General features: G+C 38.6%; 1 protein-coding gene and 1 long non-coding RNA gene across 3 annotated transcripts; both read right to left on the bottom strand.

The window, feature by feature from the left end:
* Positions 1 to 1,141: 1,141 nt before the first annotated feature.
* On the bottom strand, positions 1,142 to 9,056 carry LOC113343808. The gene is made up of 2 exons (XR_003357426.1): positions 7,783 to 9,056; positions 1,142 to 1,534 (listed from the first exon to the last, which is right to left on the bottom strand). It is a non-coding gene; the product is annotated as an uncharacterized LOC113343808 (long non-coding RNA).
* LOC113343807 lies at positions 1,147 to 7,994 on the bottom strand. Of its 2 annotated transcripts, XM_026587930.1 has the most exons (3): positions 7,628 to 7,994; positions 5,011 to 6,829; positions 1,147 to 3,746 (listed from the first exon to the last, which is right to left on the bottom strand). In XM_026587930.1, exons 2-3 carry the CDS (start codon positions 6,676 to 6,678, stop codon positions 3,693 to 3,695), a joined length of 1,722 nt encoding a protein of 573 aa, XP_026443715.1. In that variant the 5' UTR covers positions 6,679 to 6,829; positions 7,628 to 7,994; the 3' UTR covers positions 1,147 to 3,692. The 2 variants fall into 2 exon arrangements, with proteins under 2 accessions (XP_026443715.1, XP_026443714.1); XM_026587929.1 differs by having other exon boundaries at positions 1,147 to 6,829.
* Positions 9,057 to 13,477: the final 4,421 nt, after the last annotated feature.

Below are 13,477 nucleotides of genomic sequence, written 5' to 3'. Positions count from 1 at the left end.
ATGAACCAAGGACTTCTTGTATTAATGAATTCTCGGACTGGATGGAGGACAATAATCTGTTTGAAGCTGATTCTTTGGGTAGTCGTCTTACTTGGTCTAATGGCCAATCCGGTATCCATAGAATTGTAAGTAAATTGGATCGTGTTGTTATTAATGATGTCTGGCTGACAAAATATATGAATTGGCGGTGTAAAGCTCTTCCTAGGGAAGTTTCCGACCATTCAGTTCTTATTGGTTATTCTTTTGTTACTCAAAGACCAAGGCGTGCCCCTTTTAAAATTCAAAAAATGTGGTTTACACATCCTGATTTCTTACGTTTGGTTCAAGAGAGTTGGAGTGCACCGGTTATTGGTTTGCCTGATTTTATTTATCCTTTCAAGCTGAAGCGTTTAAAGGAAGATATTAAATTATGGAATCAATCTGTTTTTGGAAATGTTAATAATAGATTGAAACAAGCTCAATTGCATATGGAGGTGGCTTTGAGAAATTCTGATGAAGATCCTTCGGATGTTGCAAAATTCAATGTGGTGAAGGATGCAACTGTCAAGGTTCAGGATATTAGGATGCAACAGAATATTATGTTAAAACAGAAGTCTCGCAATAAATGGTTGTTGGAGGGTTCTAGCAATTCTTCTTTTTTCCATAATAGCATTCAGACTAGGAGGAGTCATAATACTATTTCTAAACTTGTTGCGGAGGATGGTACTTGATCACTCTTTTCAGAGTATCAAAGATAAAGAAGTGTAGTATAGTCGTGTTCGAACCACAGAGACTGTTGTTGTTCAAGAGAATTATTAAGCCAAACAATAATGTAAAATTAAATTGTAGTTGAGTTGCGATTGAGAACAAAACAGAAGATGATTGTAAAAAGTAACAGTTGATGTAAATCTACTCTACATCATCAAAAGATAACTCGAATAGAGACAGATAGTAATCCGCTCTACCCGGAAGATACGACAAATATAACTCTCAGTGCAACTAAAAATACCATTACATAAGATTGATATTATGTTCTAAATACAAAGCCCAATTGAGAAGTGTCACAGGGATTTCATAGCATTCAATGTATCCGGAAATCACACTAAATCTAAGAAGTTTATAGACACACTCAACACAAAACAACAATCAAACAAAGATGAAATGGACTAAGCATTAAAATGATTTATTGATGATAACTTAAGAACATTGAACCATTAAGCTTCCCCTCTTGTCTTGGCAGAGAGGGGTTTAGCTTCTCATTGTTGTGTAGATAGCCATTAAAAGTATTGAATCAAAAACTCTAACACCCAAGAGAACAAAAAAGAACTGAATTAAAAATAGTAAGCAAAAGAGAACTCAGATTGCAGTATTCAGTCGTACCCTTCTTTGTTGATTATTGTCCTCCTTTATACACAACTGCTGTGACTTGTTCTCTGACTTCTAGCTCAACACTGTTAGTCCTATCTTCATGCCAAAAAGACCTGAACCAAACCATATTCATCTCTTCATTTGGTCTTCCTCCAGTTTCTGCCTAAAGATAGCTGAAATCAGTTACCTGCATTTGACTTGATAGAACAGCTCTCTTCCTAAACTGACCAGCAGTTCCACCACGGCTGCAACCAACACCAGCATCTCAATTAACTTGTATACTGCCAGTTCATTCTCCATCCCATTCTAGCACATCGAAAATTGCTCTTCTCTGTCCAACTCGTCTTCAATTAGTCTGCAAAGCAGACCAACTAAACCCATAGTAACCATTACACTCTTGCTGTAAAATCACCATTGGATACGAAGCTCCATTTCCATTCACATATGCAGATCCACAACAGCCTCCATGACCACACCTTCACTGGGAATTCAAATCACAGGTTGATACAAGTCTCAACCATCTCCATTTGCATCTGCAAATCCACTTACTCCTTGTATGCATACCAAACTGAATGTGAATCCAACCTTGTTCACAGCCGAAATCCCAAAATTCCATCTCCATTTACGTTTGTGTCCATTCACATCTGCAGATTTGCATACACCCACCAACTTCGACTGAAATCGGTAAACAAAGATGGTACCAATTATTTCAATTGAAATTAACCCACCGGCTAGATATCTGTGATGCACCAGCAATAAGATCTGAAGCTTGATTCCATCTTCATTCACATTTCAAATCTCAGTAATTGACACTGTAATCAACACCCAATTTATTCTTCAGATGAGAACCCCAAATCCATTCCTCAATTACACCGAATTGGCACCGAACAAACCTCCAAAATCCATCGATCGAGCTCATGGAATGAACTCCCAGATCGGCTGTTGTGACATGGTTGTTGTATGGAATTAGAGAGACCACCATTCCCTCAATCAACCAATATACAATAGAGAACCGTAGCTGTTGACCTCATCTCTTCTCCCACTGCTTGATTTGTTGAGACAAATCTCTCAATTTCAGTTGATAAACAAAACCCCCAAATTCTGTTCGATTTGTGAACACAAAAATCACCCATAAGACCCCAACTTGAATTCAACACCAAATCAAATCAGCACCCATTCTTCTTATCTGTTGTGATTCATTTCTTGTTTATCTTGAGCACAGATCCTCTCTTTGTTTTCATACCAACACAACCAGCTTGAGCTTGAATAAAAAAAATGAAATTCCATTTGGTTCTGATAAGAAACGAGATAGTGGAAAATACCACAGACAAGATGTGATGGAGAAGATAACACGTCCTCCACTTGGTTTTCTAACTCATTAGTGGCTTTCACATGCGTAAGACGCTTGAGTGCACAAACAAATCCACTAGACTCCCCAGGCCGTGAACTTGTGTGGTAGATGTGACAAACATTGGCAGCCCATACTTAGTTTTTGTAGTGCCCTGAGAACAATGAGTACTTATAGTCGCATAAGTCAATTAAACTTCTACTTTAGCTGTTTCTTCTTCCGGTAGTCGGATTTTCTTGTAATTCCTGTAAATGACTTAAAACAGTATTATTAGCCAATAAACGAGACCTAGCTAGTGTAAAGATGGGTGTAAAGATTGTAGCACATACGTGCTTATCAAACTCCCCCACACTTACATTTTGCTAGTCCCGAGCAAAACAAGAAAATTATATCCGCTACACAGCTGGATATGGAGAGACGTCTGCTAAACAGCTAGACGGAACCACTAAACAATGATTGAGCAATGTCTTCTAAACAGCAAGACAAATCCGCTAAACAGCTGGATTAAGGGTGTCTGCTAAACAGCTAGACAAATCCGCTAAACAGCTGGATTAAAAATGTCTGCTAAACAGCTAGACAAAACCACTAAACAGTGGTGTAGAGAGACCGCTAAACAGCTGATCTTATCATGTAAGATTTTCACTTCATTCTTTTTTTTTTTTTTTTTTGGATTAAAATGTACAAGCAAAAATGAAACAATGAAACCTGAATATGTAGACCTGGGAAACTATTTAATTTACCCCACCCCCAACCTAATTTCTACATTGTCCTCAATGTGGCAGTCGTTAAAAACAGTTCAAAGGTGGAAAGGGGTAATCAGCCAAACACAAACATATTATTCATGATAAAGAAAAGAAAGAAAAATAAAATTACTTTACCACTGTCGCAGGTCAGTTCGGTTGCATTTAGCCCATGCAACAAGCCTTTAAACCTCAAACTCGCACAAGAGGACGAGTCTGTCTCGTGAGGGCTTCCAGCTGTGATACCCACAAACACATCAGAAGAGGGTTGTCTCCCTAAAGCGCTGAATTTTATGTCTCCAGCCAGACATCTGCAAAACACAGCCAATCAATCATAAGAAGGATCCTCCAGAGTCGTGGTATCGACTTCTGGATTCACGAGTGCCAAAAATGGATTCAAAAGCTGCACAAAACCTTGAAGATGTTGCTGTCATTAGGATTTTGAATGTCAACAGTACCATCACGAAATTCATTTTTAACAATAAAAGGGTCTTTCCATCGTGACTTGAGCTTATCAGAAAACAAATGCAAACCAGAATTGTAGCAAAGAACTGGTTCAACTATTTCCCTAATAGCACGCTTATCAAGAAAAAAAATTATTTTACATTTGCAATCTGTATCACCCTCATTTCTTATCTCATGAAGCTCATTGAGCTGTGACTTCCTATGTGCGCAAATACTAGGATCAAGTCCTTTCATGTCTGCAATACTCCATTCTGGGGCACTTATATGCTTCCTAACAACATGTGAATGCATTGTCTTATGTCTCTCATTAAGTTCAGATGGTATGAAAACTTGAACATCTTCATTTTGGCCTAAAACATCAAAATTCAATTCACTAGTAAAGGGATTAAGGTCGGGCTTTGGGAATTCCACAGATGGAGACAATGGCTCGGTCTCACTGATTTGAAATGACTCAAATCTAGACTGCCACTTATCCATATCCAGCAACAGGGATGAATTCAGTGAAGAATTAACTTCTTCAATGTATCCATCCTCATCGAAATCCAACAGATTAGGAAGACAAGCTTCTAAAGGAACTTTTGCTTCTAGATGAGATGCTTTTTCCTGCACACATGTTTCAATCATATTAACTTCATGAGTATCATCTCTACCACCTGGATCTTTACATGCATCAAATATGTTCAACTCAACAGTCATATTTCCAAATGAAAGGTTCATTATTCCAGTTCGACAATTAATCAAGGCATTTGCAGTTGCAAGAAAAGGACGACCTAAGATGACAGGTATTTCTTTACTAGCATTAGCTACAGGTTGAGTATCCATAACGATAAAATCCACCGGATAGTAAAATCTATCGATTTGAATTAGCACATTCTCAACTACCCCTCTCGGTACTTTAACGGATCTGTCCGCAAGTTGTAGAGTGACTGAGGTGGATTTTAATTCACCTAAACCCAACTGCTCATAAACCGAGAAAGGTAGGAGGTTTACACTAGCTCCCAAATCCAGAAGTGCTTGTTTGATCATGAAATCCCCTATTATACAAGAAATAGTAGTGCATCCCGGATCTTTATATTTGGGAGGAGTGTTGTGTTGAAGAATAGAACTTACCTGTTCCGTGAGAAATGCCTTCTTCTGCACATTGTGCTTCCTCTTGACCGTGCAGAGATCCTTCAAGAACTCGGCGTAAGCTGGAACTTGCTTAATCACGCTCAAGAGAGGTATGTTGATCTTCACCTGCTGAAAAACATCAAGGATATCCTTATTATCAGCCAACTGTTTAGTAGACAATAAACGATGAGGAAATGGAGCATGCATCTTTCTATCAATTTCAGAATGTTCATTTTGAGTATCACTGTGGTCATTACTACTCTTAAGCTCCAGAGACTTCTCAGGTTCGTTCACCTTCATCGGAGTCTCAATCACCTTACCACTTCTAAGAGTGGTGACAACATTAGCTTGCTCCAAGTTAGAATTTTTAACTTCAAATGTGCCTTTGGGGTTAGGTTGAGTTTGGGCAGGCAATGTCCCTTTCTCCCTAACATTAAGACGTGATTCAATTCTAACTATGCTAGTTTTCAGCTCATCTAAAGTCTTCATAACATTCTGATTTATCTGTGTCTGTCCCTGCATAAAAGTTTGTAAAGTATCCTCAAGATTATTCTTATAAGGTGGCACATAAGGGTTACTAGATGAAGACCCCTGGGGAACATTAACATCATTCATAGTAGGACCATTTCTCCAACTGAAATTAGGGTGATTTCGCCAATTAGGATTATATGTTTCTGAATAAGGTGAGCTAAAAGGTCTTTTGTATGTATTCATGGCATTTGCTTGGTCATGTAACACTTCTTGAAATGCTGGGATCGTAGGACAATCCTTAGTGTAGTGTTCCAGACTTTCGCAAATACCACAAGCATGTTCTACCGAGTCAGCTACCTTAACTACATTTGGTTTCTGAATAGCATCAACTTTCCTATGCAAGCTAGCAATTTTAGCATTCAAATCATCTTCCTCACTCAGCACATACATTCCAGGCCTAGAGCTAGCCAAGGGTTTGGACTTATTTCTATCCGCTGTGCCTGAAGTGTCCCAATTTTGGGCATTTTCAGCTAGCGAATCGAAATAACTCCAAGCATCATCAGGTGACTTATTCAGAAATTGCCCATTACACATCATTTCAACAAACTGACGCATACCAGAAGACTCATGTTCATTTTGAGAAAAATTCATAATATTTTTGCGAAGAGTGATGGTTTTATGAATAGGAAAAAACTTTTTCATAAACTCTCTAGTCATTTCATTCCATGTCCTAATGGTATTTGGTCGCAAAGAATGCAGCCAAGTCTTAGCTTTCTCCTTGAGAGAAAATGGAAACAATTTCAGTTTTACAACATCTTGAGTTGCAGCAACAAAAGGCATAGTAGTACAGACCTCATCAAATTCTTTCAAATGTATGTATGGACTCTCGGAGTCCAATCCATGAAACTTAGGCAGTGCTTGCATCTGCCCATACTTAATCGACACATTGCCAGCATTAGCCGGAAGAACTATACAAGAAGGTGTAGAAGTCCTTTCCGGCTGCAAATAATCCCCAAGGGTTCTAGGTGCATCAGCATTGGCTGCGGCCTCAGCAGCTATTCTAGCAGCTTCAGCCTCAGCCGCTAATCTCTCAGCTTCACCTGCCATTGGATGACTAGGGTGATTCACTAATACCCTATTAGCTAAACGGTGATAGTTACGCAGTCGATTAAAATGATCAGACCTAGAATATTGCATACACAAAAGAAACAAGAAACAGATACAATGTTACCCAAATGGCTGTGATTTCGGCAATATTTCAGCCTAATCACAGCTGAAGCAACAACACTTGTTCCCTGCACCCGTAGCAGCTCCTAATGTCGCCAAGTCTTTAGAGCTATCTTACTCCCTGTTAAGAAGCAACAGAAATCAGCAAACTCTAAAACAAAACTTAAAATAAACCTATGCAGCACTTAATTCTAAGGAACACTAAACAATCCCCGGCAGCAGCGCCAAAATTTGATCACTCTTTTCAGAGTATCAAAGATAAAGAAGTGTAGTATAGACGTGTTCGAACCACAGAGACTGTTGTTGTTCAAGAGAATTATTAAGCCAAACAATAATGTAAAATTGAATTGTAGTTGAGTTGTGATTGAGAACAAAACAGAAGATGATTGTAAAAAGTAACAGTTGATGTAAATCTACCAAGACACAAGGTTCCACCTAATGGCCTTCAAGTCTTATATCATCAAAAGATAACTCGAATAGAGACAGATAGTAATCTGCTCTACCCGGAAGATACGACAAATATAACTCTCAGTGCAACTAAAAATACCATTACATAAGATTGATATTATGTTCTAAATACAAAGCCCAATTGAGAAGTGTCACAGGGATTTCATAGCATTCAATGTATCCGGAAATCACACTAAATCTAAGAAGTTTATAGACACAATCAACACAAAACAGCAATCAAACAAAGATGAAATGGACTAAGCATTAAAATGATTTATTGATGATAACTTAAGAACATTGAACCCATTAAGCTTCCCCTCTTGTCTTGGCAGAGAGGGGTTTAGCTTCTCATTGTTGTGTAGATAGCCATTAAAAGTATTGAATCAAAAACTCTAACACCCAAGAGAACAAAAAAGAACTGAATTAAAAATAGAAAGCAAAAGAGAACTCAGATTGCAGTATTCAGTCGTACCCTTCTTTGTTGATTGTTGTCCTCCTTTATACACAACTGCTGTGACTTGTTCTCTGACTTCTAGCTCAACACTGTTAGTCCTATCTTCATGCCAAAAAGACCTGAACCAAACCATATTCATCTCTTCATTTGGTCTTCTAGCTGAAATCAGTTACCTGCATTTGACTTGATAGAACAGCTCTCTTCCTAAACTGACCAGCAGTTCCACCACGGCTGCAACCAACACCAGCATCTCAATTAACTTGTATACTGCCAGTTCATTCTCCATCCCATTCTAGCACATCGAAAATTGCTCTTCTCTGTCCAACTCGTCTTCAATTAGTCTGCAAAGCAGACCAACTAAACCCATAGTAACCATTACACTCTTGCTGTAAAATCACCATTGGATACGAAGCTCCATTTCCATTCACATATGCAGATCCACAACAGCCTCCATGACCACACCTTCACTGGGAATTCAAATCACAGGTTGATACAAGTCTCAACCATCTCCATTTGCATCTGCAAATCCACTTACTCCTTGTATGCATACCAAACTGAATGTGAATCCAACCTTGTTCACAGCCGAAATCCCAAAATTCCATCTCCATTTACGTTTGTGTCCATTCACATCTGCAGATTTGCATACACCCACCAACTTCGACTGAAATCGGTAAACAAAGATGGTACCAATTATTTCAATTGAAATTAACCCACCGGCTAGATATCTGTGATGCACCAGCAATAAGATCTGAAGCTTGATTCCATCTTCATTCACATTTCAAATCTCAGTAATTGACACTGTAATCAACACCCAATTTATTCTTCAGATGAGAACCCCAAATCCATTCCTCAATTACACCGAATTGGCACCGAACAAACCTCCAAAATCCATCGATCGAGCTCATGGAATGAACTCCCAGATCGGCTGTTGTGACATGGTTGTTGTATGGAATTAGAGAGACCGCCATTCCCTCAATCAACCAATATACAATAGAGAACCGTAGCTGTTGACCTCATCTCTTCTCCCACTGCTTGATTTGTTGAGACAAATCTCTCAATTTCAGTTGATAAACAAAACCCCCAAATTCTGTTCGATTTGTGAACACAAAAATCACCCATAAGACCCCAACTTGAATTCAACACCAAATCAAATCAGCACCCATTCTTCTTATCTGTTGTGATTCATTTCTTGTTTATCTTGAGCACAGATCCTCTCTTTGTTTTCATACCAACACAACCAGCTTGAGCTTGAATAAAAAAAATGAAATTCCATTTGGTTCTGATAAGAAACGAGATAGTGGAAAATACCACAGACAAGATGTGATGGAGAAGATAACACGTCCTCCACTTGGTTTTCTAACTCATTAGTGGCTTTCACATGCGTAAGACGCTTGAGTGCACAAACAAATCCACTAGACTCCCCAGGCCGTGAACTTGTGTGGTAGATGTGACAGACATTGGCAGCCCATACTTAGTTTTTGTAGTGCCCTGAGAACAATGAGTACTTATAGTCGCATATGTCAATTAAACTTCTACTTTAGCCGTTTCTTCTTCCGGTAGTCGGATTTTCTTGTAATTCCTGTAAATGACTTAAAACAGTATTATTAGCCAATAAACGAGACCTAGCTAGTGTAAATATGGGTGTAAAAATTGTAGCACGTACGTGCTTATCAGTACTATTATTACTGAGGCTGTCCAACTTATAGATCATGTAGTTTCCTACTATGAAGCTAAGTTTAATGGTGATGATTTGCCAATTGAGGATGCGTTGTTTAATTATGATCACCCATCAATTACTGCAGAGGAGAGTGTGGGTATGGATTTGGTGCCTTCTTTTGAAAAAATCAAACAAGCTGTGGTTGATGTGGATGCGAATAGTGCTCCTGGGCCTGATGGTTTTTCAGGTTGTTTTTATAGGCATTGTTGGGAGATAATTCATCAAGACCTGGTGAATGCCATTATTTCTTGTTGGCAGTCTGGGATTCTTCCGAAAGGAATTAATTCTAGCTTGATTATTCTTCTTGCCAAGGAAAGAGGTGCAAACACTCTTCGAAAGTTTAGACCAATTGGGCTTAGCAATTTTTTTCTTCAAAATATTTACTAAAATCTTGGCAACAAGGTTGGGTACTGTTTTGGATAAATTGGTTTCTGAGGAGCAAGTTGCTTTTATGAAGGGGAGAATTATTCATGAGACCATTAGTTTGGCTTCGGAGATGGTTAATGAACTTCAAATTAAGCGCAAAGATGGGAACTTGGGCCTTAAACTCGATATTTCTCAGGCGTTTGATATGGTTAGTTGGTCCTTTGTTTTCGAGGTTTTTCGGAGATATGGTTTCTCGGAAAACTGTTGTTCTTGGGTTCTTCATATTCTTCAATCTGCTCGTATTTCGATTTTATTCAATGGTAATCCAGAAGGTTACTTCAGGATCAATAGAGGTTTGCGACAGGGGGATCCTCTTTCTCCTATGATTTTTGTTTTGATTGAAGATGTCTTAAGTGGGAATATCACTAAACTTTTCCAGACAAGACAAATATCTTACATGGTTTCGCGTAAAGGTATTTTCACCAACCCATTTATTCTTTGCTGGCGATATTATGATCTTTTGCAAGGGTAATATGAAGAGTGTGAAAAATCTGGTGGATTTGTTGGGATCTTATCAGCGTTCTTCTGGCTAGACTGTGTGTAGACAAAAAAGCAAGATTTATTATGGAGGTGGGTCGCTTAGTAGGCGCAGGAAGATCACTGATTTTCTTGGTATGAGTTTAACCACTTTTCCGGATAGATATTTGGGAGTTCAAGTCATGCCTGGTGTTGTGCTTTATGGGCATATCAGTCCTATCATTGGCAAAATTAAAGATCAACTCTCTATTTATAAAGGTAAAATTTTATCCTTTCAAGATAGAGTTGTACTTATTAAGTCTGTAATAGCAAGTTACTCCATTCATAATATGGCGGTTTATAAATGGCCGAAGAAGTTTATTCAACAATGTGAAAGGGTGATTCAGAATTTCCTTTGGTCCGGTGACTCAAATCTGTCAAGAGCCTTTGTGGTTGGTTTTGATAAGGTGTGCAGTCCTTATAATGAAGGTGGCCTTGGTCTTGTGAAGATGGAAGTTATGAACAAATCTGTACTCATGAAGCTGTGGTGGAACATCAAAAATTCTTCTAAGAAATGGGCTTGTTTTCCTGAGGCTAAATTCACCACGAAAGAAGGGGCTGTCAAAGATTACTATGTTAAATCCTCTATTTTTCGAGGGATCAGGTGGGTGCATAAGGAAGTTGACGCTAATTCTAAATCATTGTTAGGAGATGACAGAGCTACTTCCCTATATTTCGACATTTGGTATGGTAATGAATCTCTTGCAGATATTATTGGTGCTGAAGGCCTGGAAAGAACTGCTAGAGTAAGTGATTTACTTCAAGATGGTGGTTGGGTTTTGCTGGACATTCATGTGCAGAATTTGACGCAAGCTGGAGTCGTTTATGACAACTTGCCAAGTCTAAGTAATGGGCCTGACAGGAGGGTGTGGATGCCTGACTTGAAAGGGAGATTTTCAGTCTCTTCAGCAAGAAATATTGTTCGTACAAAGTACCCAGCTATGGATGGTGCGAAACTGATTTGGAGGGGAGCCGTTCATCCTTCGTTAGCAGCTCAAAATTGGAAATTTATGCGTGGGGCTTGCTTTACTCTTGACAAGGTACGTAGCAGGTTCAAAATTCAACTTCCTAACAGATGTTGTGTGTGTAAAAAGACGGAGGAAACTCTTGAGCATAATCTGTGGTCGTGTGAGTTTGCTGTCAGAATTTGGAATTGGGTTTCAGGCATTTTTGCTTTGAAACCTGATGTAAATCCAATTACTTCGTATAAAGCTGCGTCAGGTAGGAGTCATATGGTGAAGGACCTTTGGTTGGTTGCGAATTTGGTGATCAGGGCTGAGCTGTGGTATAATCGAAACAAAATCACGTTTAAGAAGAAAGTTATGAGATGGAACTTGTTTATGCAGCGTGTTTTTAAGCAAATAAGTGACTATTCTTGTCGCTTGAAGGGAGATATGCATAATACAGTGGAAGATGTCCGTGTGCTTGATTTCTTTCGGGTGCGACATAGGAAAGTAAAGCATGCTGAACCAATAGATTGTTTTTGGTCTCCTCCAGATCCAAATGAGCTGCTCATTTGTTGCGATGGCGCGTCGCAAGGCAACCCAGGGTCAACTGGAGCAGGTGTGATAGCGAGATATGCAAACTGTGGTGTAGTAGGTGTTATGAGTATTGGGCCAGGTTTTGCATCAAACTACTTGGCAGAGTTATATGGTATCCCTTTGGGTCTTGAATGGGCTGTGCAATGGGGTTATTCAAAAATCCTGGTTCGTATAGATTCGTCCAGTGTAGTTCGGGCTTTGGAAGATTTTTCTTTGTCATGGTTTGCGCAGCAAAGGTGGATGGCAGTTTGGAGTATGTATGAATCAATTAGGTTTGTTCACACCTATCGTGAAGCAAACTTTTATGCAGATAAGTTGGCAAAACAAGGTTGTCTTTTGGCAAAGGGAGTGAGAATTGCCTATGTTGGAAGACCTGTTTTTTTGAGAACAATTGAGTTACCAAATGTATCTTATTTTCGATTTAAATAGTTTTTTTGAGTTTTTGGGGTCGCTGTGACCTCTTTTCTCAAAGGCTATCTTGTAAATATTCTTTTCATTAATATAATTTTTGGACTTGACAAAAAAAAAAAAACCAAACAAGTTTAGAATTGGTTCACCTGTATTCCAAGATTATTATGTGTTTGATCAAATATCAAAACACATACATCGTTTCAATCGGTTCTACCAATCACTAGGATCGGTTATACCTCAATATGGAAACAGTTGTGATCGGTCACACAAGTTACCATGACCGGTTACATCAATTACCAGGCTCGGTTACATCAATTACCAGGACCGGTTACCATATTCTCATGGTATTGCTTGTGATCGGTCTCACCAGTTACTAGGATCGGCTACACCAATTACCAGGACTGGTTACACCAATTACAAGGATCGATTACACAATACTCTGTGATCTATCACATCAATTACTAGGATCGGTCACACCAATTACAAATGTCGATCATACCATCTCATGGTTATTACTTAGGATCGGTTACACTAATTAATAAAAACTAGTCATACCAAATCATAAGTCATGCACTTGTGATTAGTTGTACCAAGATACATAACAAAGTTACGATCGGTTCTACCATCTCACACATATTGGTAATCCAAAAATTTGCAATGAATAGCCGTACCAATAAGCCTAACGATTTCCCTTTCGATTCATAAAACAAGTTCATGAATGTACTTCCTTTAAACATATGTAAAACATTGTTTCCTAGGATGAAATCTTCACCATAACCCATTCACATAATCATAACAGTATATACAAGATTATGTCGATGTCATATCTACGAAGTTCAAAAGATAAGCGCTATACTTCGTAGTCTAATTCCCTAATACTAATGATCATACAAATATGACCATGTCACATCACTAGAGTATCATACAATATGTAGAGTATATACAGCTTCGCAGTTATGTTTTCAATATAGCACGACTTGAAAGATATGTTAGGAATGAAACAGTTCAAGTCAATATTACTAACCTCAAGAGGAAGGATGATGTTGTCGTTGTAGTTCGCTTCTTCTTCACATTCTTCAGGTCTTTGGAGTAATACTTGTATATCTCAACATTCCTAGACTTTCTAGTCTAACCTAAACGAATTTGACTCTAGTTTACAATCAAGCGACTTTAGATGAGTTTTGACACACTAAAATATGACAACCATACTTGACATACCAACGCTTGGCGAGTTCAACCGAGCTATGCTCTAAAAAT

This window comes from Papaver somniferum, unplaced genomic scaffold (assembly GCF_003573695.1).
Source record: "Papaver somniferum cultivar HN1 unplaced genomic scaffold, ASM357369v1 unplaced-scaffold_67, whole genome shotgun sequence".
Lineage (NCBI taxonomy): Eukaryota > Viridiplantae > Streptophyta > Magnoliopsida > Ranunculales > Papaveraceae > Papaver > Papaver somniferum.
Note: the sequence above shows the minus strand (reverse complement) of the source record. Positions and strands in the feature narration are given on the sequence as shown.